The sequence below is a fragment of the Gekko japonicus genome, unplaced genomic scaffold (assembly GCF_001447785.1).
Source record: "Gekko japonicus isolate JY-2015 unplaced genomic scaffold, Gekko_japonicus_V1.1 scaffold102, whole genome shotgun sequence".
Taxonomy (NCBI): domain Eukaryota; kingdom Metazoa; phylum Chordata; class Lepidosauria; order Squamata; family Gekkonidae; genus Gekko; species Gekko japonicus.
Window position 1 is genome coordinate 1,563,352 of NW_015172006.1, and position 27,848 is coordinate 1,591,199.

The following is a 27,848-nucleotide window of genomic DNA, read 5'->3' on the forward strand; positions in this document are numbered from 1 at the left end:
CTCTCCACAACCTCCCTGTCAATGTCAACTAGACACTCAGGTGTCCTGTCATGTCCTCTACCATCTCTAGATGGGCTTGAGTTCTTCAGGGAGAAAACAGAGGCAAAAAAATCATTAAGGCTGTCTGCTTTTTCTCTGTCCTCCACCAGAGTTTCTTCTACTCCCAAAAGCAATTGTCTCTTTTACTTTGCGTTTGCTTCTCATATATCTGTAGAGGTTTTTCTTATTGTAACCCTAACCCTGGCCATACCCAACTCATACTGAGCTTTGGTTTCTCTGATGGCTGATCTGCAGTACCTTGTAACTCTCATATACTCCTCTTTAGAGGTCTGACCTTCCCTCCATTTCCTGAACATTTCATTTTTCTCCCTTAGCTTATTCTGGAGCTCTCGGTTCATCCACATTGGTTTCTTGGAGCCGTTACCATGTTTCCATCTTGCTGGAATAGTGAGGGCTTGAGCTCGCAAAAGCTCACATTTGAGAAGAGTCCACCCTTCACTCGCTCCTTTCCTTTCCAGCACACTCCCCCACGGAATGACTCCCATCATGCCTCTAAGTTCGTTGAAGTCGGCCCTACAAAAATCTAACCTACGAGTCTGGCTACGAACTTCCTTGATCCCCCACAGCAACTGGAATTCAAGGAGGACATGGTCACTTCACCCTAAGGTCCCCACCACCTTCACCCCATCTACCAATTCTTCCCTGTTGGTTAATATTAATTCCAGTATGGCTGAGCCCCTTGTAGCTTCCTCCACCATTTGAAAAAGGAAGTTGTCAGCCAGACAGGTCAGGAAGTTGCGTGATTCTTGTAGCTTTGTTGAGCCTGTCTCCCAGCACACATCGGGGAAGTTGAAGTCCCCCATAATTATAAGGTTCTGATGTCTGGATACTGTCTGTTCAGTCTGTTCAAGGAGGACAGCATCCATTTCCTGCCCCTGGTCCGGCGGTCTGTAGCAGACTCCAACAACAATACCCTTTGTCCTACCTCCCCTTATTTCCACCCATATACTTTCCACGGGGCTGTCAACCACGTCCTCCAGAACTTCCTGACAATCTAGCCCTCTCTTCACATACAGCGCCACTCCGTCTCCTCTTCCACCCTTCCGGTTTTTCTTGAACAACTCATACCCATCCACTACCACATTCCAGTCATGAGAGTCATCCCACCAAGTCTCACTGATTCTTATTATATCATAGCCCTCTGTTTGCAAGAGAATCTCGAGCTCTTCCTTCTTATTACCCATACTACGGGCATTGGTATATAGGCACTTGTAGCCTTGTATCTTTGTTTGACCTGTCCTACCCAGGTGGGCCCCCACTGTTTCCACTTCTTCATTGAAGTCCCCATGTTGATCGTCCCCTTCCCCTTGCGGCTTCAGTTTAAAGCTCTCAGAGTTGCTGTGCAGAGGCAGGCAATGGGGAACCACCTCTGTCAGCCCTCCTGCCTTGAAAATCTCAGGGGGTCACCATAAATCAGCTGCAAACTCACACACACAAGCCAAACAACATCAGTGCACGAATGTCCCCTTCCTCATCCACTGCTCATCCTAAGGGCCTCTGGCAGGACCGGCTTCCCAACAGAGCGAGAACAGCCAGTGGTACTGGCAGGATTTGTCACACCCTGAACACTCCCTGTTTGAACTGCTGCCTTCGGGTAGAAGATATAGGACAATTAAAACAAGGACAAAAAGATTAAAAAATAGTTTTTATTCGAGAGCTATTATTGCTTTAAATGCTGTATGAAATTGGAATTTGGGTGACATTGGTGGTTTAAGTTGCAATGTGAACCTTAAGGGAGTTATGGGATGGTTGTGAATGGTTGTGTGAGTGTATGTGAGTACGGCTGTAGATCACCGAACGATTGCACCTTTAATTTCGTTGTACTATGTACAATGACAATAAAATATATTATTAAAAAGTACGGCCAAGCCAGCCATCAAGAGCGAAGTGATACGTTTCTGCCCATTTCTACTTCATACCAGTGATCTCCAAGCTTCTCCATGGGCCGTTCATCCTTTCCCCTCCTACAAAAGGACCTTATTTGCTTCTTTTATGTCACTTGCGCCAGCTTCCAGGCTATTGGCAGCTTTCCTGAAAGCGTGCAGGCGAACAGCGTTGCTTGTCTGCAGCCCAAGGTGTTTGCAGTGGGGCTATGCCAACATAGGATCTAGAGGCTTATTTCTTCTTCCAAATATTTTCCCAACAGCTTTCTCTCTCTCTCTCTCTCTCTTTTTTTTTTAAAAAAAAAACAAATTTAGGAGGTCCGGCCAGGTAACACACACAGTAACACACACACACACACTCTTTTTAAAACCCTGCACTAATTTTTGCCTGAATTCTGGACGCTGACTTGTAAAGTGGGGGTGGAGCGTGTACAATACAGGCTGTCCGTTCCGCTGGAAGCCCCTTGTCTTGTCTTCCATGAATCCAAGACTTTCAGCCAAACTACATGCTAAACACAAAAGATCTAACAACAGCTTAACAGCCCTTTTTAAAAATAACAACTGGAAAAGCCACTTAGGGAAGGAGGTGCTTTGGAGCAGGGAACTGAAAGGGAAGGGGTGCTTAAATCACCCACCCTCAGACCTTTATCCATTCCAGATCACACACCCATACAAACAAAACAAAACCCAACTTTCCCCTGCAGAACTCAGGGAAATGTGATCCACGTCAAAAATAAATGCTCTTACCTTTCTACCAGGTGGTCCAGGAAGACCAGTCAGTCCAGGTAATCCAACATCTCCCTGCAAAAAGATAGATAGGTGGGTTTTTGTTTTGGGGGAAGGGGTCTGGCCTCAGGAGTCTTTGACTACCTCCAGACAGGGCTTTTTCAGTACACAGAATACAGGAAGTACCCGGATTTAAGGAGAACATCTGCATGAGGTTGTGCTCATTCTGGGACTTTGCCCTTTAATCTGGTCAAAAGCAAAATTGGGTTTCCTCCAGTTTAAAGGGGGAACTGCAAGGTACTGACTGCATGTGGAACATCTGTCTGGACTTCCCACACATAGGCTGGTTGTCCATCTGGCGTTCGCTCCACATTTAACATTCAACAGGGAGGAAAAGGTGCAGCTCAAAACCACATTCAAATACCCCGGGCCAATGCTGTACTGACTGCAAAGTCAGCCCTGAATGGCCATAAATCTATGCAGGAGGTATGCCCCAACCACTGATGCAGAAGAGGCTGAAGTGGACCGGTTCTATGAAGACCTACAACACCTCCTAGAACTAATACCAAAAAATGATGTCCTCATCATCATAGGGGACTGGAATGCTAAAGTAGGAAGTCAAAAGGTAACTGGAATAACAGACAAGTTTGGCTTTGGAAAGCAAAATGAAGCAGGGCAAAGGTTAACAGACTTTTGTCAAGAGAACACACTGGTCATAGCGAACACCCTTTTCCAACAACCTAAGAGGCGACTCTACACATGGACATCACCGGATGGGCAACACCGAAATCAGATTGACTATATAATTTGCAGTCAAAGATGGAGAAGCTCTATCCAGTCAGTAAAAACAAGACCTGGAGCTGACTGTGGTTCAGATCATGAGCTACTCATTGCAAAATTCAGACTTAAACTGAAGAAAATCGGGAAAACCACGAGGCCATTCAGGTTTGACCTAGATCACATCCCTGATGAATATACAGTAGAGGTGAAGAATAGATTCAAGGGTCTGGATTTGATAGATAGAGTGCCTGAAGAACTATGGACAGAGGTTCGTGACATCGTACAGGAGGCAGCAATCACCACCATACCAAAGAAAAAGAAATGCAAGAAAGCAAAGTGGCTTTCTGATGAGGCTTTACAAATAGCAGAGGAAAGAAGGAAAGCGAAAGGCAAAGGCGAAAAGGAAAGATTTACCCAACTGAACGCAGATTTCCAGAGAACAGCAAGGAGAGATAAGGAGGCCTTCCTGAATGAACAGTGCAAAGTAATAGAAGAAAACAATAGAATGGGAAGGACTAGAGATCTCTTCAAGAAAATTGGAGAAATCAAGGGAGCGTTCCATGCAAAGCTGGCCATGATAAAGGACAAAAACGGTAGGGACCTAACAGAAGCAGAAGAGATTAGGAAAAGATGGCAAGAATACACAGAAGAACTATACAAGAAAGACCTCAATGTCCTTGACAAACACGACGGTATAATCACTGACCTTGAGCCAGACATCCTGGAATGTGAAGTTAAATGGGCCTTAGAAAGCATTGCTAACAACAAAGCTAGTGGAGGTGATGGTATTCCAGCTGAGCTATTCAAAGTCTTAGAAGATGATGCTGTTAAAGTGCTGCACTCCATTTGCCAGCAAATTTGGAAAACGCAACAGTGGCCACAGGATTGGAAAAGATCAGTATACATTCCAATCCCAAAGAAGGGCAACGCCAAGGAATGTTCAAACTATCGCACAATTGCACTCATATCACACGCTAGCAAGGTCATGCTCAAGATCCTACAAGCTAGGCTTCAACAGTACGTGGATAGAGAACTACCAGAAGTACAAGCTGGGTTTCGAAGAGGTAGAGGAACGAGAGATCATATTGCCAACATTCGCTGGATTATGGAGAAAGCAAGAGAGTACCAGAAAAATATCTACTTCTGCTTCATTGACTATGCTAAAGCCTTTGACTGTGTGGATCACAACAAACTATGGCAGGTCCTTAAAGAGATGGGAGTACCAGACCACCTCACATGTCTCTTGAGAAACCTGTATAAGGGCCAAGAAGCGACAGTTAGAACCGGATACGGAACAACTGATTGGTTCAGCATAGGAAAAGGAGTACGACAAGGATGTATACTGTCACCTTGCTTATTTAATATATATGCAGAGTACATCATGCGAAATGCTGGCCTGGATGAATCACAAGCGGGAATTAAGATTGCTGGGGAAAAGATCAACAACCTCAGATATGCAGATGATACCACTCTAATGGCTGAAAGTGAAAAGGATCTAAAGAGCCTCTTGCTCAGAGTAAAAGAGGAGAGCGCAAAAGTGGGCTTGAAGCTCAACATCAAAAAAACTAAGATCATGGCATCCGGCCCCATCACTCCTTGGCAAATAGAAGGGGAAGTCGTGGAAGTAGTGACAGACTTCACGTTCCTGGGATCCCAGATCACCGCAGACTGTGACTGCAGCCATGAAATTAAAAGACGCCTGCTCCTTGGGAGGAAAGCGATGGCGAACCTAAACAGCATGATAAAAAGTAGAGACATCACCCTGCCAACAAAAGTCCGCATGGTCAAAGCAATGGTATTCCCAGTAGTCATGTATGGCTGCGAGAGCTGGACTATAAGGAAGGCCGAGCGCCGAAGAATAGATTCTTTTGAACTATGGTGCTGGAGAAGACTCTTGAGAGTCCCTTGGACTGCAAGAAGAACAAATCAGTCAATCCTCAAAGAAATCAACCCTGACTGTTCCCTGGAAGGCCAGATAATGAAACTGAAGCTCAAATACTTTGGCCACCAAATGAGAAGGGAGCACTCACTGGAGAAGACCCTGATGCTGGGAAAGATTGAAGGTCAAAGAAGACGGGGACGGCAAAGGATGAGATGGTTACACAGTGTCATCGATGCAACGAACATGAAGTTGAGCAAACTTCAGAGGACGGCGGAAGACCGGAAGGCCTGGCGGGAGCTGGTCCATGGGGTCGCAAAGAGTCGGACTCGACTGTGCGACTGAACAATAACAAATCATAAAACCTGATGATCAAAGAAAGTGAAAGCGGCGTGCATGCAGAGGGTACCATAAAATCCGATGATCGAAGGAAGTGACAGCAGCATGCAGTGCAGAGGGGAATTTCTGTTCCAACATGGGTTTGCTAAAACAACAGAGGGAAAAGCCAATACAGAATCGCCCATAGCTGCCATGAGGGGCAGAGCTAACCTCCACGTCCAAATTGGCACAGGGCAGGTTGCTAACATGCACTACCGTCTCCCTTTCATAGCCCTTTAGAGACCTGTTTTTCATTTCCTTGCTTCCTTGCAGGATTACAGCATGGCTCAGCAGGGAAAGGCAAAATGGAGGGCGGGGGGGTGGAGGGCTCCCAGGTCACAGTAGGGCCTGCCACAATTGCTGGAGCATCTGTACTTTTGCACAGTCACAACCAGGGAAAAGGGGAGGAGACGGGCCAATGGGAGCCGCACTGGCGCATCAATGGGGTGGCAGCGGATGCCATTCTCAGATGCACCTGGATCAGGTGCCGCTGATGTGCTGATGATGATGTGGCAAGGGCATATATTTGCACCACAGTCTGGAAACAGCCTTAGGCAGGATCTTTTTTAAAAAAAAAATCTTGAATGTCTAAGTCCCTGTGGTGGTGAAAATAAATCTGACAACATGATGGCAGTAGTATCAAGTGACGGTTTCTATGCACAAAATTCAACTCAAACGGCAAACCCCAGCCCATCCAACATCCCTTCTTGTTTAAGCTTTAATGAATGAAGGTTTACCTTTGGACCATTCCGTGCTTTCCCAAGGGACAATCCAGGATCTCCTTTTTGGCCCTGAAACACAGAGCAAAGCTTAACACAATCTCAGAAGGACCTTTGTTCTCCTAGCATACGCACCCATAAGGCCAGAACCCCAAAAAGACATTCTCTACAACACTGGTTTTCAAACGGTGGGTAGAAACCCACATGGGTCACACCCCAGCCTAAGGTGGGTTATGACAACAGCCAAAAACCCCAACACAGAGACAAAATATTGGACTGATGTTCCAAAAGGTAATCTACTGTAATATATATATAACACAAATACAAAATAGGGGCCTTGGAGGAATTGTGGGGTGGGATGGGAGACAACTCCCCTTCTATAAATTATAATGGGATTGGGCAGGATGGTTTCTCCCTTTTAACTGACTCTCAGCTGCTCTCAGCACCCCATACCTCCTGGAGAACACTCAGTCCACACCCAGTCAGAGGGCTTTTTATGGGGGGGAAGAATCTTTGTTTGGTTAATTTACGAAGTTATATTTTTCTGCACTATTAAGTATAGACCAGGGGTCATTTCCTGCAGGAGCACACAGGAGCTGAGCTCCGGCAGTAAAGAGCCCAGGGGGCAGGCACATGCAACAAGCCCCACCCCCTGCTCCCAGCAGCCCTCAGTCAGAGCAAGATGCAGCCAGGTAAGCTGCAGAGCCCCCCGGCCCAAAAGAGTCCAGTGGCACCTTTAAGACCAAGTTTTATTCAGGTACAAGCTCTCCCTCCTCTGTGAGGACAGATCTACACGTTCCCCCCCCCTCCCATAGCTAGCAATCCAAAACAGTCCAGTGGAGCCTGAGCGGTGGGTGTTGCCGTCTGACACACTTCCGGTGATGTCAGGGGTGTGTGGCATATGCAAATAAGGTATGCTAATGAGTTATGCTAATGAGCTCCTGCACCTCTTTTTCTACGAAATGACCCCTGATAGAGACATTCCCACACATACACCTGGGTACCACTTTCAACTTTTGGTGCTATCCCTCCCTGTTTCTGCTGACAAAAACAGCATGAATACCATTTTTTGTTTGGAGATCACTGCTTTTCTGAGCAAAAGGAACAGAGACGGGAAGACAAAATGAGAGTAGGAGCAGAGAGAGAAAGAGAAAGGAGATCCACACCCCATGATACTGGTTTGGCAGGGACCCTGTTCTAGACCACCAATATAAATCTAGGAGAGCCTGTGGAGTATAGTGATTCAAGACCAAACTAGACACAACACCTTTTGAAGTAGTCAGTTCTAGACTTACATTCACCACAGCTGCACAGCAGCGGAGGAGAACTAGTTTCTAAAGCGCCACAGGGCCAGATTCAGATCAGGGCCATGATGCAGGAGGGAGGAGGCCTTTTCCCTTCTGCCTTCTCCCTCACACCTCTTTCTGCAGCCAAAACAGACCCCGGGGCATCATTTGCTCCATTCTGGAGCTGCACATGCAGCATTCCGACATAAAAAATGTCCCATTTAGTTCAGCCCCAAGAGATTAAAAGTGTCATCAAAAACAAAGGACATCCTTCTAAATCCACTGAAGTCAATGGGCTTAGAAGGATGTCAGTTCGCTTAGTAGTAGTAGTAGGAGGAGATTGGATTTATGCGCCACCCTTTACTCAGAGTCTCAGAGTGGCTTATAAACTCCTTTCCCTTCCCCTCCCCACAACAGACACCCTGAGAGATAGGTGGGGCTGAGAGAGCTCTGACACAAACTGCTCTTTTTCAAGGACAGCTCTTATCAGAACTACGGCTTGCCCAAGGTCATCCAGCAGGTACAAGTGGAGGAGTGGGGAATCAAACCCGGTTCTCCCAGATTAGAGTCCGCGCACTTAACCACGACACCAAACTGGCTCTCAGATTATTAAATCCCAAGGTGAAATTGCACCTCTGCCACAAACTTACTAGGCGATCTTAAGCAAGCCACCTTCTCTCTCAACCCACCTGCAACGTGGAGGGCCAAAATACTGGCTTATCTTACAGGGCTGTTGTTAGGATTACAAGAAGAAAATGTGTATGAAACACTTTGGAACTAAAAGCACTATAAAAAGTGCCAAGCATTGATGTTATAATATTGTTCCCTGTTCATATGAAAACATAAAAACTAGACTCATTTGCAAACACATTGGTGAGGGGCCATGGCTTAGTGGTAGAGTATCTGCTTGGCACACAGAAGGTCCCAGGTCCAATCTCCAGTATCTCCAGTTAAAAGGATCAGGTGAAAGACCTCCACCTGAGACCCTGGAGAGCCACTGAGTGGACAGTCTGAATGGACAATACTGACTTTGACGGACCGACAGTCTGAATCAGTAGGGTTACCATATTTTGAAAAGTGAAAAAGAGGACTTATTTCCCAACTCACTACTTCAAGCAAGTGGTCACGATGACAAATCTCATTTTAAATATCTCCTACCATTTAAGCTGCAATCATTGCTACTCACTAGGAATATTCCTAGCCTTCCAAACCCAAAACATAGAGAGCCAGTTTGGTGTAGTGGTTAAGTGTGCGGACTCTAATCTGGGAGGACCGGGTTTGATTCCCCACTCCTCCACTTGCACCTGCTGATGTGACCTTGGGTCAGTCACAAGCTCTGGCACAGCTGTCCTTGAAAAAGAGCAGTTTGTGTCAGAGTTCTCTCAGCCCCACCCACCTCACAGGGTGTCTGTTGTGGGGAGGGGAAGGGAAAGGACTTTGTAAGCCGCTCTGAGACTCCAAGTGAAGGGCGGGGTATAAATCCAAACTCTTCTTCTTCTTCTTCTTCATCAGGTTTTTTTTTTCAAAAGAGCCCATGTCCTCTAAAAAGATGCAAGCATGTGCTATGGCCAATGGACTATTGGGTCACAGGCATTCATAACTGGCAAGCTGTATTTTTTGAGTTTCATAAAATAAAATTTCATCTTGGCAAAATAAAATAGCATCTTGGCAAAAGTTAATGCCATCTAATTATAAATGTATTCAGGCAACCTGCATTTATGTTCTGGATGTCCTTGCAATGGCTCCCTGACCCAACAGGTCCTCCTTGCTTCAAAACATCTGGCTACAGGGCTCCTCTTGCCCCCACCCACTCGGCCAGCGGTGCCTCCTGCTTCCACTGGTCGTTCTACAACTCTGAAGATTCTCCCTGGAACCAGCCTCCGCCAGCCTGACTTGCACGAATGCTGTGCATCAAAAGGTCAGTGAATGACTTCACTTTCTGCCTACACATCTAGAAGCCAATCCTGCAAAATCTTAAGCATGCATTGAGTGGATATACCACACATGATAATTATGTGAGGCATGCACACAGAATTGCTTGATCTCAAGCACTGAGATGCAGTTTCTGGGGGCTTACGTTCATTCTCAGGGACTCCTGGGAAAGAGTAAAATTCTCAGGGTGGTGTGGCCACATCACTGTGCCCATTGGGCTCCATGTTTGAGACACCAGGCTCAGGCCTTCACCATCCCCTGGTTCCAAGAGATACCACAAGAGATACCACTATCCTCTCCCAAGCTCCTTCCTACCATCTCAGGGTCTAAACCTCTAAAGATCTGGCAATCCCCCCCCCCAGCTCCGGCATACTACAACTTACCATACCGGCTGGCATGAAAGTGGAGGTGGATGGAAGAAACCCCCTTGTCAGCTACATTAGCTCTCCACTCAGGCCTTGACCTCTCGTCCCTTTCAGTTCAACGCCCATCCATTCTCGCACAAATCCACCCTTTGCAAGCTACTTTACATGTGCTAGATGTAGGGTTGCCAACTCCAGTTTGAGAAAGTCCTGGGGACTTGGGGGAGGAAGCTAAATGGGAGGTAGCGTGGTACAGACCAATCTCTTAACACATCAACAGCTAAGCGGTGTTAGTACTTGGATGGGAGACTGCCAAGGAAGACTCCGCAGAGGAAAGTGATGGCAAACCAGCTCTTCTTTTCACTTGTCTCGAAAGCCCCTCCCCGAGGGCCACAATAAGCACCCGCAACTCGATGGCATGTATGCACATAACTGGGGAGGGGCTTTGGTGTGGATGTGATGACATAGAGTCTACCTTCTGAAGTTGCAGTTTCCTCAAGGGGAACTGCACTCTGTAGCCTGGAGATGAGTAGTAATTCTGGAAGAACTCCAGGCTTCACCTGGAGATCGGTAAGCCTGACCAGATGGTTCACCATCCTCCAGCTGTTTGAAAAGAACATTATCTGGAAATGCTATAATGTGAGAAGGGTATGCTATGAGCTCAGCATCTTGGGTAAGCCCTGACATCTATTCCACCAAACAGCTTGTAGCCTTAAGCACAGAAATGACGTACAGATGGGGACTGGAAGGGAATTTGTGCCTTTAAAAGACTGGAGGAGGGGGGAACTGTCCCCCTTCACTTTGGCGCCAGTCCACACAGCGAAGAGGCCACTGTTACAAAATCCACTGAATTTCTCCAGAGGGGTTGGCTGCTAAGATTCAGGGTTTGGGTTTGAGAACATCTGTAGCTGTGAATCATATTTTATAGGCCCAAAGCTTTACAGATCACTGGCTATTCAAGCACACTGAGAGGGAATGGTCCCTCTGTGTACCGGGACCTAGTTCCAAATTCCTCTCTGCAGCTCCTTCTACTGCCTGGGAGTACTTACTGAGGGTTCAAATCTATCCTCCCTTCCCCATGTCTGGAAAAGCTTGTACGCAGCTTTCTCTTCCTAGTGCAACTTTTCTTCCGTTGGGAGCCTCATTTACAAACTGGGAATAAAGATTAACCCACCGTACAATAAAAATAAAGGAGATTAAAAAGTGCACCGCATTACTGAAAGCAGTGTTCCCTCTAAGCTGAGTTAGTGTGAGCTAGCTCACAGAATTTTAGCCTCCAGCTCACAGATTTTTGTCTTAGCTCAGGGAGGATGACTCCAGAGCAAGCTAATCTATGCAACAGCCAAATCATTCGCTGACAACTTTAATGCCAGCAGCTCACAAAGTAGAAATTATGCTCACAAAACCCCACAGCTTAGAGGGAACATTGACTGAAAGCACAACATACAATACAACCTTATTTATCTAATGATGCAAGGCTCTTCTGCCAGGACCAGTCTGTTAAGCTTTGAGGTCTTGCCGGCACAGACTATTCTCGGACGATTTTGAAAGGCTTTTCTATAGGAAGTTGTATCTTGTCACTGCCCTGACCCGGCTAAGCTCAGGCTAGCCTGATCTCATCAGATCTCGGAAGCCAAGCAGGGTCAGTCCTGGCTAGGATTTGGATGGGCGACCTCCAAGGAATACCAGGGTCATGATGTGGATGCAGGCAATCACAAACCTCCTCTGAACATCTCTCGCCCTGAAAACCCCACTGGGGGGCACCATAAGTCAGCTGTGACTTGACGGGCAAAAAAAAAAATCTTGTCATTAACCTATTATCCTGTGAGTAATTTCCTAAATCAAGTCAGCTGTCGTCTCCACAGGTCACTGCTCACGCAAGCAGCCGACTCATGCGTGATGCATAAAGTGGGATCGGCGAATTCATTCATCATTTCCTGTTCCCTTCCGTGTTCTGTGTTAAATCTGGAAAAAACGGCTCTTTGCAACATTTCGTTTGTAAAAGAGAAAGGGACAACTTACCTGGATCAATGTTTTCATGTTACGCTCAGCAAGCAAGTGAACCACTGGCCTGACTTGCAGAAGCCATAGCATTCACGGGAACTGCCTCTGGATTTCCTCAAATTCGAGCTCCCAGTCAAGTGGTTCACTAAGGACCTCTAACTACATGCTAGGGCAGTGATGGCGAACCTTTTAGAGACCGAGTGCCCAAACTGCGACCCAAAACCCACTTATTTATCGCAAAGTGCCAACACGGCAATTTAACCTGAATACTGAGGTTTTACTTTAGAAAAAACAACTCATACATTAACTTAAGATGATCCAAACAAAGTAAGGAAAGCAATCCCAAATGCTTTCATTTACTTAAAATTATTTGGCAGAGAATTCGATACTTTAATGATGGTCTGGGCCTGGCTGGGGCATTGGCACACGTGCCCACAGAGAGGGCTCTGAGTGCCACCTCTGGCACCCGTGCTATAGGTTCGCCACCACTGTGCTAGGTCATCCTGGCAATCAGATGCACATGGCATGTTCTTCACACAGAACACCATTCCCAAGCACATGGAGGCAGATTCAAATTGGGATCACAGTGTGCAGGGAGAGGTGGTCTCAACCTGTTATGGCCCCAGGGAGTGCTGCTTGCCCTGCTGGGGAAACTTAATGCAACACGTTAGGACTTGTAAAGGTAAAGGTTTCCCTTGCTCAAAAGCCAGTTGAATCCGACTCTAGGGTTGCAGTGCTCATCTCCGTTTCCAAGCCGAAGAGCCAGCGCTGTCCGAAGACATTTCCATGGTCATGTGGCCGGCATGACTAAACGCCGAGGCACACGGAACGCTCTTTCCTTCCCACTGTTATGGCTAAACATGTATGTATTTTTTGGATTCCCAAATATATTGAGGTTAGATGTTTTTCTGATCTATTTGATTGTGTCCATGTCCTAGGGGTTCCATGATCAGAGATGCCAAACATTTCTCCACTACACAGAGAAATCACATGGGGACCCTCTTCAGATTGGGTCCACGGTGCCTGGGGGAAGGGGGGGAATTAACACTTTCCTTTTTCCATTATCATTTTCCCTACCTGATATGAGCCTATGGAGCCCCACAGGATTATCTGTAACTTTCCCCCAGAGTTGTTTCAATGAGCAGAAGAAGAAGAGAAGAGAAGATTGGATTTATACCCCCCCCCTTCACTACCCAAAGGTGTCTCAGAGCGGCTTACAAACTCCTTTCCCTTCCCCTCCCCACAACAGACACCCTGTGAGGCAGGTGGGGCTGAGAGAGCTCTGACATAAACTGCTGTTTTCAAGAACATAGTCTACTTACCCCAAACCCCATGCAGATGTGCTAAATTTACAAAGAAGAAGAAGAGATTGGATTTATACCCCGCCCTTCACTACCCGAAGGAGTCTCAGAGCGGCTTACAAACTCCTTTCCCTTCCCTTCCCCACAACAGACACCCTGTGAGGTAGGTGAGGCTGAGAGAGCTCTGACAGAAACTGCACTTTTCCAAGAACTATGGCTTGCCCAAGGCCATCCAGCAGGTGCAAGTGGAGGAGTGGGGAATCAAACCCGGTTCTCCCAGATTAGAATCCGTACACTTAACAACTACACCAAACCAATAAGGAAAATGGCGCAGGGAGGTGAATGATTAAACCTGCCCACTCCTACACCACGGCCCCAATCTGGATCAGACTTCTGCACAACTTCTATTGACAAAACAGAAGTGTTTGGGAGCTCCCACAATGCCCAGGATAATCTTGTGGGTCCTGAAATCTTGCCTTCTATAACGTGGCCATTTGTAATTTTCTGGATGGCTTTATGATGCAGGTTTTATGATGTCTGTTCATTTTATGCCATGGTCTGCAGCTCAGGCACTATAATCAAAATTAGCACTTGAATCAACTAATCACACTTAGAAATGCTTGGCAGCCCTCAATATTTCCACAATATTGAACTGTCTGGAGCAAATGCTATTTGGTGTTACTCAACTTCACCTCTGGCCCATCTGTAAAGTGGAAATTTTATCCTTAACTGACGAATCATGTGGGGCAATGAAAATAGTCACAAAGTGCTGTGGAGATTCTCATTAGAAAAAATCAGAATTGTATAAATTTTGTAAAAGTTTGTCATGTTACCAAAAAAAAAGATTAACCTCTATTTCCCCAGTCATGGAAAAACCGCTGGATGAGAAGGGATTCCTAATCTGGGCAGCATCAGTCTGCTTTCACACTTCCTTCCAATTCCCACAAACTCTCCAGGTTTTTTCTCAGTGACACCCCACCCCCACCCCCATGCACACAAAATGCACAGCAAACCGATCCAAGTGGAGATACAGTATTGGGGGATTTTTTGTTTGTTTTTTTTGAAACAGACTGCAGAGAGCACTGCTGATTCAGTACAGATGTAGCTGCTCAAATTCTGAATGAAGACCGATGGCTTTGCCAAGCGGTAAATGAAGTCATGCAGATAATTCCACTTTGCATGCAGCTGTTATCATAGCTGGAGTTCCTTTCTGTAGCATCCTCAATGCAGGCCTTGGAGCAAATTGTGGGCTTTGCTAGTATAGGGAGTGGCAAGGAAATGTCCTCAAAGTGGGGTGGGGGGGAGAGGGAGAGGGAAAATCCTTATCTTGCAAAAGCAGCTCATATATCTATCCATTCACTTCATTCCCTTCCACAACATTTATTTGAAAACCAGGAGCTTTTCTCACTCTGTGCTGCACCCAAAAATCAAAGGATCATAAAATGTTTACCAAAGATTACAGCTGCGTTCACAAGTAACAATAAAACACTTACAGGCAGCTGTTTCCATAGCCTCCAACATTTCACAGATTGGAACACACTTGGGGAAAAAAGCTGTTTGCAAATGAAGTCTCCCTCACTGCAGCAAGTTCCACTCCTTCCTGTTAAAAGTCCACCTGGCTGTATTTATTTACTACTACTGCACTGAATTAAAAGTCCAGGAGGATAGGGTTTGTTGTTCGGGATAAAGAGAATAATCCTATATTACATTACTGGCCAACGAAAATCAAACTCCCCAGCTGCAGAGGGAGAAATGGCAGGCTGTACATTACACGGGGCCTTAGTGTTCATGTGCATACATTTATGAGAATGCACACCAGAGTCCAGGTGAATCCGCTTGCCAATTTCTCCACCCATATGAACGTGCCCATGTTCCAAGGTCAGCCACTGAAGCCAGGTTACCGCTACATTACTCGAGATTTGACTGGTAGAGTCACAGACAAGGGTTCTTTGGCAAGTCCCTAACGTGTAGAACTCATGACAACATCCATACAGACTTCAAGGAATAACATGAAAAAGTTTCTATCCCAATAGAATTTTGAATGAAATCAGGAGCAGCCTTCAGAACTTAATGCTGTTAATTTTTTCACTGATACCTTTGTGTTTATACGCTGTTCGGTTTGAGTCCAGTAGCATATAAAGACTAAAACATATTTCCGAGGCATTAAAGGTCTCTTCATCAAATGCAAGTAGGAATGGAGATCCCTGAGCCATTATATCCCAGTCAGAAGGAAGGAGGGGTGTTATATAAGGGCTCAGGGATCTCCATTACTACATGTATCAGAGGAAGGGAGCTTTGGCTCTCAAAAGTGTATACCTTGGAAATCTTGTTAGTCGAAGGTGCTACTGGACTTGAATCTTGTTCTTCCACTGCAGAACAACAGAGCTTCCCAACCTGAAACTATATATATGGTGTTGTTTTCATTAATGGTTGGCTGTCTTGGGTGTTTCTTTTGAAACAAAAAAAAAAGTAGTACATAAATTTACTAAATAAAGAAATAAAGAGCAAAAACACAAGCAACCCACAGTATCGGCATTTTCACAATGCATCCAGCAAAACAAAAATAAGGGCAAAACTGGGACACTGATATATGAAGAAACAGAAAATATAAATGGTTCCTGGAAAATAGGGACATTTGGAACCTGGGACTGTTTCATCGGTAAAGGAAACCTGAAAGGGAAGTTGGGAGGAATCGCCTCACTGAAGAAACACTAATTATCGTTATTTACTTATTAAAGAGGCATCCTGGCTTTCCATTTAATTCCTTGTACTTATACCCAGTAAAACTTCATAACTGCCACAAAATCAAAACCAAACTGACTGACTGAAACTATAACAGCAAGAATAAGCTGCAGCGAGATGTCAACCCCCCAAATACACAGGAGAATGAAATTGTCTTGACTTACTGCTCAAGAGGCACCTCGATCTTCAAGCTGTTTATAGAATTTCATGGGTCAAATCCTGGAGACGGGCTGTGGTTTGGTGACAGTCCATCTGCTTTGCATGTCAAAGGCCCTAGGTTCAAACCCCAGCATCTCCACCTTAAGGGATTAAGTATTAGGTGAAGATTCATCTGAGAGAGTTGCCGCCAATCGGAGTAGACAATATTGACTTCGAGAGACCAAGGGTCTGACTCAGGCAGCTTCATGTGTTCATATATTCAATCCTGCATTATTAATTGTGCCTGAAAAATAACCGGAAGCCACACACATGAAGCTGCCTTATGCTGAATCAGACAATCCATCCACCAAGGTCAGTACTGTCTACTCAGACTGGCAGCGGCTGTCCAGGGTCTCAAGTAGAGGGGATTCCAGAGATTGAACCTGGGACCTTCTGCATGCAAAGCAGAGGCTCTTAGATTAGGGTTGCATGAATACGGCCCTTTTCATTTCTTTTCACTCTCATGTCATCTTTTGTTAAACGGAGAGGTCACAATTTTAGAGGTCCCATTTGCCTATAGTTCCCTTATTTTTCCATTTTGAAGCTTCATCTCTACAGACAGGTAAAGTATTGCCCACCAACGATATCCTGCTAATGCGAATGTGCTACCCATCTCTCTTTATTTTTCCTAGAAGCTGTGTAACTGTGTGTGCATATGTGTATTGTTTGAATGTGGAAAAGAATACAGTAAAGACATCATTTTAAACTTACTTCAGCCTTTGTGTCTATTACTGATATCTCCGGGAAAAAGTGGGACGGCTCTTTTTGTAGAAAAAGCCCAGCAGGAACTCATTAGCATAATAGGCCACACCCCTTACAGCACAACTTATTGGCATATTAGGCCATACTCCCATGTTACCAGAAGTGTGCTCATCCAGCCACACCCACCTTTTGCTTGTTATTCTGTTTACCTTGTTTGTTGTCAAAACCCAGGGCTATTTTTGTAGCAGGAACTCCTTTGCATATTAGGCCACACACCCCTAATGTAGCCAGTCCTAATGAGTTTCTGCTGTTGGGTGTGGCCTATTATGCTAATGAGTTCCTGCTGGGTGTGGCCAACTTGGAAGCCAGCCAGAACTCCGTTCCTGTGCGTTCCTGCCCAAAAATAGCCCTGGACATCTGTATACAATGGTGGTTGCTCCCTGTTGCTTATTGCTATTCCATAAATCATAAAGCCCCAAATACTGATAAGAACACGAAGCAATCAGGCTAACAATTCTTAAGTACCAGAAAACCTTCACTTTGGGACCTTTCAATGCCTTGTCCTCAGCTTTTCTTGAAGGCAGCGATCTTAACTTTCTTTATTCCCAACGGGTCTGCCCTTGTTGAATGGGAAAGGTTGAGACAGCCGATCACGTATTATTACCCTCCCCCTACTACAATGATATATGCTCCCAATCTACTACACTGATTTTATTATTTATTTATTTATCACATTTATACCCCGCCCTCCCCACAATGCAGGCTCAGGGCAGCGGAATTTAATAAATTCCCCCAGAAGATCAGAGCAACTCCATACTTCCCTCCTCCTTTCAGACTCCTCTAAAGGCACTACTCGTAATGTAGCAAAAATGTGTATAATGGCATGCACAATACGAAAGCAGATGGGTGAGTCTTCAGATAAGTGACCCTCTCTACTATGAAATGCGTGCAGGAATTTTGAAATGTTGGGATATAATGGCTCAGATAAGCCCTTTTCATTGGTCTTGGTATTGTACGTGGTAGCATTTTTCTTAATACTTTCCAAGCTGATCATGTATCAAAATAAACTAAATGGAAGTCACAGTCTGCAGTGGCAAACTGGCACAGCTGGAGGGATGTCTTTACAGTTCAAAAGAAGCCGAGAAGCAAAGAACAACAACAACAAGAGAACCCTGCTGTCCGGGTGCCGGTAGGCAGTCACCTCCCCATACTATGTGGCCCTAGATAGGAATATAAATAAATTGTGTAAACCGCTCCGAGCCTACGGGAAGGAGCGGTATAGAAACCGAATATATAAATAAATATAAATAAATACATTTTCTCCTCCTACAGTTTTCCTGCAAGAAATCATTCATAAAAAGCTACTCCCCCCTCACCGCTATATAGGACGGGGTGGGGATATCATATCAAAAAGAAAACATGGCTACTGGGATTGATGTAATGGTAGCCCCAGTAGCATTGGGCTGACAATCCCCAAGTGTTGGCTCCCGGGGTAGCAGGTCAGGTGGAAGTCTGGCCAGGCTCAAAAGTGAATCGAGTGACTCCGGTCTACGGCGTAATGCACTTGCCTGCTGCCCACACGAAAACCTGCAAAACTTATAACTTCTGCAATTAGAAACAGATCTCCTCGTACTCCCGACTGCAAGCAATGTTTAATACATCAAAGCTCCCAGCTGCCAAGGCCACGCTCCCAACGGAAGCACAGCCTTGCTCTATCATTATTGGAAAAGCAGGCCAACCCAGGACTACAGGAAACATTCAAGCATGTCAGCCCACAGGAGAGCTGCAAGTGTTACTCCTGCAACAGCTTCTTCCAAAGCACTGGAAAGCCCTCCAAGCCACCCACTCAAGCCAGCCCCAGAATGCCCCTGGAGGGCTCCACTGGGTCATCAGGAAGCAGCACTTTCCCCTTTCCTCGCCAGCTAATGAGGCAGGAAGCGCATCTTCAGCGCAAACAGATGTTCCTGTCAAACCCAGGATTTCTCTGACACAATCAGGAGCTTCACCAACTGAACACACAAAGTCACCGGCGATTGCTGTCAGGAACAAAGGAGACACAAAGCCGCAGCAGAGACAAGCTGGCAGCTAAGCAAAAGTGGACGGCCGACTTATCTGACCTTGTAAAGAGCCTGAATTTGATGGTGATTTTTAAAGAATTGGGCAAATTGGACCAAAATATAGGTATGACCCACTGCCTCCCAAGTAAGCTGTAAGCACTTCGTTTGGCACACGTAAGGGATGCAGACAGAAACACACTGGCTTAAAGCATGATCCTTACTGATCCTTCGCTTTAAGGAGAATTTCTCCTTGGAAGGAAATGGCAGCGGCCGCACCCCTCTCGCTATCTGTCCAAGCTAATTAAGCACAAAGTTTCAACTATGCAATGAAGCATCCTGCTACATCAAAACCTTGTAAATTCACCGGATTACAGCCAGACTTCACTTCACCTGCCCATCCACCCACAAGAGTGAAAAAAACTAGTTTACACAGTTCACTTTCGATCGGATTTGGGAACGCATTTTCAACAGAGGATTGCGTTTTAGTCTTTCCTCCAAACGTATTTTACGTCGCAAGATCAGATTATTCTTGCTGGATCAAAGCAAGAATCCAAGCAGCCCAGCATCCTGTTTTGTGTGACAGCCGAGCAGATGCTTCCAGGAAGCTCAGCAGTCCTGCCCCACTGCTGCCTCACAGTGACCATTTAGAGGTACACTGCCTCTGAACATGGAGGATCCACTTAGCCGCCATAACTAGTAGTTATTGACAGACCTTTATGAACGTGCCAAGTCCCCTTTTTACAGCCATCTAAAGCCAGTAACTGTCACCACAGCTTGTGGCAGTGAACTTCCTAATTCTTCATTCTGCAAAGTACTTACTTTGTGCCTATCTTGAATCTACAGGCCATCAGTTCAACTGAGCTTCCTCGAATAAACTGTGAAACTCCGAGCATCTGGCAGCCAGAGGTAGACTGCCCTGAATATGGAGGTTTCCATTCGTAGCTATTATGGGCAAAACAGGTGTGTCCAAGCCAGATATTCTGTGGCCTTTTTGAAGCTGACTTTCCTGGAGTCAGGACCAATGTTCCCTCTAAGCTGTGGGGTCTTGTGAGCAAACATTCTACTTTTGTGAGCTCCTGACATTAAAGTTATGAGTGAGTGATCTGGCTGCTGCATAAATTAGTCTGCTCTGGGGCCATCCTTCCTGAGCGAAGACAAAAATGCGTGAGCTGGAGGCTAAAAAACTGTGAGCTAGCTCAAACTAACTCAGCTTAGAGGGAACACTGGTCTTGACCTGTTTATAATAATACTTGGTAGGAGGCCTGTTGTCCAGATAGTGAGTTTTCTTAGTCAATGTATTGTCTGCCTTTTAACCAAAAAGAAAAATAATGAAAAGAGGGGAAGAACCTCTGTAGGAAACCACAAAAGTTACAGAGTAGCAGAGGCCACACAAAAGGGGGGGGGGGGAGAGGCAGATATCCTCAGGACCTATGCTCCCTCTAAGCTGTGGAGCCTTGTGAGCAAAAATTCTGCTTTGTGAGCTACTGGCATTAAAGTTGTGAGCAAGAGATTTGGCTGCTGGATAAACTAGTTTGCTCTGGAGCCATCCTTCCTGAGTCAAGACAAAAATGTGTGAGCCGGAGGCTCAAAAACTGTGAGCTAGCTTAGAGGGAACACTGGTCAGGACACTGGTTCATCCGGCACACCATTCATACGGACTAGCAGCAGCTCTCCAAGGATTTGGGTTGAGGTCTCTCCCAGGGCTCTTACTAGAAAACCCTTAAGACCGGACTCCCTGGGACCTTCTGCATGTAAAGTCTATGCTCTGCCACTGAGTCAGATCATCAGCCTGTGTAGCTACTCCTACTGGCAGCAGCTCAGGTCTTCCCTGACACATGCTGGGATTTCAGGGACTGAACCTGGAACGGGCTGCACGCAAAGCACCTGCTCTGCCTGGACCTACGCATGGTCCAGTGGCTCTCCAGCCCTCCTACAGTCCTTCAACCGGGATGTTCTACAGCCAAAGCTCATGCCACGGAGCCCATCCATCTAGCTCAGTACTTCCAACCTAGCCATTATATGTTAAAGGTAAAGGTTCGCTTGCTCGAAAGCCAGTCGAATCCGACTCTAGGGCTGCGGTGCTCATCTCCGTTTCAAAGCCGAAGAGCCAGCGCTGTCCGAAGACGTTTCCGTGGTCATGTGGCCGGCATGACTAAACACCAAGGCGCACGGAACGCTGTTACCTTCCCACTGAAGTGGTCCCTATTTATCTACTTGCAATTTCTTGCTTTCTAACTGCTAGGTTGGCAGGAGCTGGAACTAGAGACGGGAGCTCACTCCGTCATGCGGCACACTCAGGTCTCAAACTGCCGAACTACCGACCTTCCACAGCCTGCAGTTCAGCGTCTTAACCACTTGAGCCACCGCAGCTCCTATTATATGTTACATGTTCCTTTTTTATCCTCACTGCAACCACTCTCTGAGGCAGCGTAGGCTGAGGAAGCATAACCGGTCCAAAGCTATCAGCGAGCTTCTTAGTCCAACACCACACTTGTCTGGTCTGGTCAGCAGCACTTCCGTAAGGAGCAGAGAAGATGGAGGGTGCCGTCAAGTCGCAGTCAACTTAAGGCAACTCCATAAGGTTTTTGAGGCAAGAGGTGGTTTGCCATTGCCTGCCTCTGAATCGCAACCCTGGACTTCCTTGGTGGTGTCCAGCGTTCCCTCTAAGCAGGGCTTTTTTTGTAGAAAAAGCCCAGCAAAAGCTCATTAGCATAATAGGCCCCACCCAACAGCACAAAATCATTAGCATATTAGGCCACACCCCCGACAGCACAGCTCATTCGCATATTAGGCCACACACCCCGTGTTACCAGAAGTGTGGTCACCCAGCCACACCCACCTTTTGCTTCTTATTCTCTTTACCTTGTTTGTTGACAAAACCCAGGGCTTTTTTTTGGAGCAGGAACTCCTTTGCATGTTAGGCCACACACCCCTAATTGTAGCCAATCCTAATGAGTTTCTGCTGTTGGGTGTGGCCTATGCTAATAGGTTCCTGCTGGGCGTGGCCAACTTGGGAGCCAGCCGGAACTCCGTTCCTGTGCATTCCTCCCCAAAAATAGCCCTGCCTCTAAGCTGAGTTAGTGTGAGCTAGCTCACAGTTTTTTAGCCTCTGGCTCACACATTTTTGTCTTAGCTCAGGAAGGAGGACTCCAGAGCAAACTAATTTATGCGGCAGCCAAATCACCTGCTCACAACTTTAATGCCAGTAGCTCAGAATGAACTCTTGCTACCTTTTTTCTACCACCCCATATTGCCTTAGGGCTGCCAAACTGTGGCGGGGGATCCGCACGTCTTCACAGGATCCCTGTCGCGGGGGACAGCGATATGCGTTGCACCGCCGTCGCCAGGATGTAGCGCTACGCGTCGCTCTGCCCAGCGTGCTGACGTCACGTCTGGGCGACGGCATGGTGCGGCGCATTTGTTTTCCATGGGGGAATGTTCCTGACAAGACGTATGTGTCCCCCGTCGATTCAAGGTAAGTAATTGGTAAGCCTACTCTAATCTGGGAGAACCGGGTTTGATTCCCCACTCCTCCACTTGCACCTGGCTGGATGACCTTGGGCAAGCCATAGTTCTGATAAGAGCTGTTCTTGAAAAAGAGCCGTTTCTGTCAGAGCTCTCTCAGCCCCACCTACCTCACAGGGTGTCTGTTGTGGGGAGGGGAAGGGAAAGGAGTTTGTAAGCCGCTCTGAGACACCTTTGGGTAGTGAAGGGCGAGGCATAAATCCAAAAGGGCGAGGCATTTCTTCTTCTTCTTCTTCTTCTTCTTCTTCTTCTTCTTCTTCTTCTTCTTCTTCTTCTTCTTCTTCTTCTTCTTCTTCGTCTTCTTAAGAGAGAGGAAGGTTTTTTATGCTAAACCTCTAAAAGTTGGGAGCTGAAAAGGCAGCACACAAGAACATTTTGACGGGGGGTGATCCCAGCTTGACTTTGCACAGCCGATAGCTCTTGCTTCTGATTTATAAAACGGGATTTCTGGTTTTTTTGAAATTACACTAAGTAGTATGATCTGGAAGTCATTGAGGAGAACATAAATAGGAAAGGCTACAATGTAGTAGGTTTCTGTTCTTTCCTTTTTTTAACGGCCTCCCCTTTTCAGACTACACAACAGGGCTTTTAAATTCAGAACAGCTGCCGCCCGCCAACACATCTCCAGTGCCTAATTCTTAATCAGACAGAGGCAACAGGCCAGTTAAGTGGAAAACCTTTTCCAGATCATCAAGAGTATATTAGAGCTCAGCGGCTGAAGGAATGGCAGTGGGAGGACAAGGAAGGGAAAAGAAAGAAAGTTTCCCCGTTTCTCTTGGACTGGTCATGAACTTGTAAATCTACTGTTTTCTACCCAGAGCTATCCTTCTATAAACACTTTCCTTAATCTTGCACAGGCAAGATCAGTCTTAGCCTCAGAATTAACAGGACTGCAGTGCAGGCTAAAATTTCATCCACACTCGCCCCTTCAAGTGCTTTTCAGTTCTTCCCCTGTGGCCGGTCTGCACGTGTGAAAAGCAGAAAGACATTCTGAATGTGGTTGGTCAGAGTTTTCTGGACAGTCCGATGAGCACGCGGAAAGGCTCGTTTACGATCACAGTGCAGTCCTCCTGGACCTTGATGACCCATGTGTGATTTCAGCCTAAGGTCAATGGGTCCACCTAACAAAACCTATGTTTCTGGTGGCAGCCGGGCTGAAGCCTCACGAGAAGGCACAGGGCCAATATTCCTCCTTGGCAACTAATTCCCAGCACTGAGTAACTAGAAGTGTAACATCAGCTGGGAACGGGGGAAGAATCTAAGGAGGAAGAAACCAAGTCAAGTGACTCAGCAACCTCTGGATCGGACGAGGACTCTGCGGCTGAAGCGGCTATGGGTGCGACGAAAACTGTGTATGGTTTTAGAGACAGAAAGCCAAAGTAAGGGCAGAAGGACTCTGAAAATTGCTCTTTGAAGAAATGAAGATGCTCAGAAAGTCTTCTCAAGATAACTAATTTACTAACATAGAAGCAGTGCAAAGCAAGAACTCTACAAGTATATTGTCTTATTAACAAATGTAATACTAACATTTAGTTTAACTGGGATATGATCTCTCACTCTTGGGTTTTTAGTTAGTGTGGGTATCTTTCCTTTACCCATAGATGTAGTCCCTTCCCAATTTTTTCTTTGTAGTTTTGTAGTCTATTGAAAAACAATAAAAATACCCTTCGGGGTTTCAAAAAAACACACAAACCTATGTTTCTGGTGGCAGCCGGGCTGAAGCCTCACGAGAAGGCACAGGGCCAATATTCCTCCTTGGCAACTAATTCCCAGCACTGGGTAACTAGAAGTGTAACATCTCTGGAAGTTGCCTTTCTAAGGTCACCTAAGGCTGCCAACCCAGGAAAGGCAACCAGCAGGAGCTTGGGTGGGCGGGACGGGTGGGCAAGGACACATCAACTGGCGTCACTCTGGTGCTGCAACACCACTTCTGGCGCAAACCCAGAAGTGACATCCCATCAGAGCACCACTGCAGGATTCCCTGAAGCACTACAGTTTTACCACAGAGCCTTGGAGGGATCCTAGAGTGTCATTCCAATGCCACTGGCATCAGTGTTGGGTTCACACCAGAAGGGATGTTGTGGTATTGAAGCGACACCGGTCTTCCCCCAGCGCCCTACTAAGCAAGGGCAGAGAATAAAAGCTGCTGCGCAGGAGATCCGGCAGCCCTAATATCAACACCCCCTGGCCTTAACCCCCATGCCTCACTTACCTTAAGGCCAGGTGGACCAGGGCGTCCAGGATTCCCATGAGGGCCAGGAGGTCCCTGAAAAAAACAAGGAAGGCAAGAGCCAAATGATTAAAAAATTGTCCTGGCCTGCACACTTTCCCCTGTCAATCTTCTTTTACCTGGGCAGTATGTGATTCTTCTCAGGATTTGGCCACCCAGAATCCTACAATACTACCCACCAAAGGGCTGATCATGCAAAAAATTGCTGGGCTATCCCTAGATCCCTAACCCCAAGTCCAACACTTAGGGTATCTACCTCTGTATCACTCAAGTCCAAGGATGGGTGAGTGGCTTTCTGCAACTAGCACTAGAGAGCAGAGACAGACTGGCCAATATCACTTTCAGAGAAATTTTCAGTGGCCCTCTACCTTGGGGGGGGGGATAGTGGTGGCCAGAAGCAAACAGAGCCATGCCACAGCAATTCTGCCTTAGGGGCCACTTGATTCAGACTTTTCACCACCAATAGCAGTTGGAGGCAGCTCAGCAGCTGTCGTCTCCCGCACTGTTTGGAGGAGGAAGCAACAGATAAGCTAATGCCCATTGCTGGTGCCCCTCAGCTGAGTGGCCCTTGTAGAACTGGCTCGTGATGCCACAGGGGCTGCCCAGTTTGGCTAACCCCAGGACCATCTGCACTTACTTCCCAGTCCACTCCTGCTTAGGCAACCATTCTGCTACAACATTAAAAGGTTAAAGGTAAATTTATTTATTTCTTTTTATTTATTTATTTAATTCAATTTATACCCCGCCTTCCCCGCAATGCGGGCTCAGGGCGACTTACATAGGGGCAAACGCCAATATAAAACATAATTAAAACCATTTAAAGGTTCCCCTTGCTCGAAAGCTAGTCAAACCCGACTCTAGGGGGCGGTGGTCATCTCCGTTTCCAAGCCAAAGAGCCAATGCTGTCCAAAGACGTTTCCGTGGTCATGTGGCCGGCATGACGAAACACCGAGGCGCATGGAACGCTGTTACCTTCCCACTGAAGCTGTACCTATTTACCTACTTGCAATGTCTTGCTTTCAAACTGCTAGGTTGGCAGGAGCTGGAACTAGAGATGGGAGCTCACTCCATCATGCGGCACCCGGGTCTTGAACTGCCGAACTACGGACCTTCTGGTCTGCATCTCAGCGTCTTAACCTCTAAGCCACCGTGTCCCCTCACTACAACATTAGACTGCTCCACTTAGGATTAACCCTCATCAAGCCCCTGATCAGCTTTCCTGCCATGCGGTGCAGATCCAAAGTGCAGATGCATGTTCAATTTACCATGGTCTTTGTCGTGTCTTTCTGTGCCCCAAATGACAAGGACTTGCACATGGTCCTGGGGCCTTGACACCTAAGAGGTTTCTTTCCCTGGGTGGTTGTTGGGGAACAGCTATCCGGAAGGCACCCACTAATTTGCGGGGTGCCCCAAGCAGTGGTGCTTTCCCCAATGTTATTCAACATCTATATGCGCACCCTTGCCCTGATTGCCTGGAGTCACGGACTGGGTTGTCACCAATATGCGGATGACACCCAGCTCTATCTGTCATTGGACAGCCAGTCAGACTCTAGTCCAGGAGATCTGGACCTGGCGCTGAAAGCTGCGGTTGGTTGGCTTAGGCTGAGTCAACCGAAATGGAATCTGACAAAGATGGAGGTCCTGTGCCTGAGCTGGAGAGGGGCAAAGCTAGGGATCCCACTCTCGACCTTTGATGGGGGACCTTTGATGGTGCACCGTTGGTGCCAGCGGCGGAGGTTAGGAGCTTGGGAGTGCTCTTGGATGCCTCCTTAACAATGGAGGCCCAGGTAGCAGCCACTGCAAAGTCTGCCTTTTACCATCTGGGGCTGATTAAGCAGTTGGTTCCCGTCCTTGAACGCAATGACCTGGCAACAGTGATCCACGCAATGGTCACCTCAAGATAGGATAACTGTAATGCTCTCTACACGGGGCTGCCTTTGTCCCAAATCCGGAAGCTGCAGCGGGTGCAGAATGCAGCGGCGAGGCTGCTGTTGTGTCTCCCTATGCGGGAGCACATCCAGCCTGCCCTAAAAGCACTGCACTGGCTGCCTATAGCATACCGGATTCGGTTCAAGGTGCTGGTTCTTACCTTTAAAGCCCTATATGGTCAGGGACCTACTTACCTAAGGGACCACCTTTCCCCATATCTTCCCCCAGAGACCACTAAGATCGGGGTCCCAAAACCGTCTGGCCCTTCCAGGCCCTAAAGAACCCAGGTTAGCTGTGACAAGGGCCAGGACCTTTTCTGCGGCAGCCCCATACTGGTGGAATGAGCTCCTGGATGACACCAGGGCCCTGTGGGACCTTTTACAGGGCCTGCAAGACGGAGCTCTTCTGCCAGGCTTTCTATCAGGGTGCCGCCTCCCAATACTGTGGCCCCGGCCCCAATATCAGAAGAAGAAGAGGAGGAGATTGGATTTATACCCCGCCCTTCACCACCCAAAGGTGTCTCAGAGTGGCTTACAAACTCCTTTCCCTTCCGCTCTCCACAACAGACACCCTGTGAGGTAGGTGGGGCTGAGAGACCTCCAACAGAAACTACTCTTTTTCACGGACACCTCTGACAGAACTATGGCTTGCCCAAGGTCATCCAGCAGGTGCAAGTGGAGGAGTGGGGAATCAAACCCGGTTCTCCCAGATTAGAGTCCGCGCACTTAACCACTGCACCAAACTGGCTCTCACACCAAACTGGCTCTCCCTCCCTCTAGGAAACTCCCTAACATTCACCTGGCCAAGTGCTATCTGCAATGCTAGATGGTTTCTCCTGATTGCCAAGATCTATCTGAGTCTTATCTACCCCTCTCATCCTTCCTCGCCGTTCCTCACACTAAAGTCTATTCCCATGTAATCAAACCACAGAAGCCGTCTAACCACTGATGGCTACAGGGGGCAGAATGCCACCGATCAAATCCAGCTGCCCGTCAAGTTCTGAGCTTACATCATACAGGAGAACAGGGGAAATAAGCTGCCACCACTCTTTCTTATAGCTGGAGGCTTGTCTCTCCACTTGCTCTGCAATAGCATATACTGCAGAGGAGGAGAAGAAGACAAGAGATTGGATTTATACCCCGCCCTTCACTACCC

General features: G+C 46.9%; 1 protein-coding gene across 1 annotated transcript in view; it reads right to left on the reverse strand.

Annotated features, from left to right (window-relative positions):
• COL27A1 (collagen, type XXVII, alpha 1) overlaps nucleotides 1-27,848 on the reverse strand; it is a 399,797-nt gene that overhangs the window by 337,869 nt on the left and 34,080 nt on the right. Inside the window, exons 8-10 of the mRNA XM_015420171.1 lie at nucleotides 24,747-24,800; nucleotides 6,444-6,497; nucleotides 2,691-2,744 (exon numbers count right to left, since the gene is read on the reverse strand). Of these exons, the coding sequence (XP_015275657.1) occupies nucleotides 2,691-2,744; nucleotides 6,444-6,497; nucleotides 24,747-24,800 (162 nt within the window). The remainder of the gene's footprint in view (nucleotides 1-2,690; nucleotides 2,745-6,443; nucleotides 6,498-24,746; nucleotides 24,801-27,848) is intronic.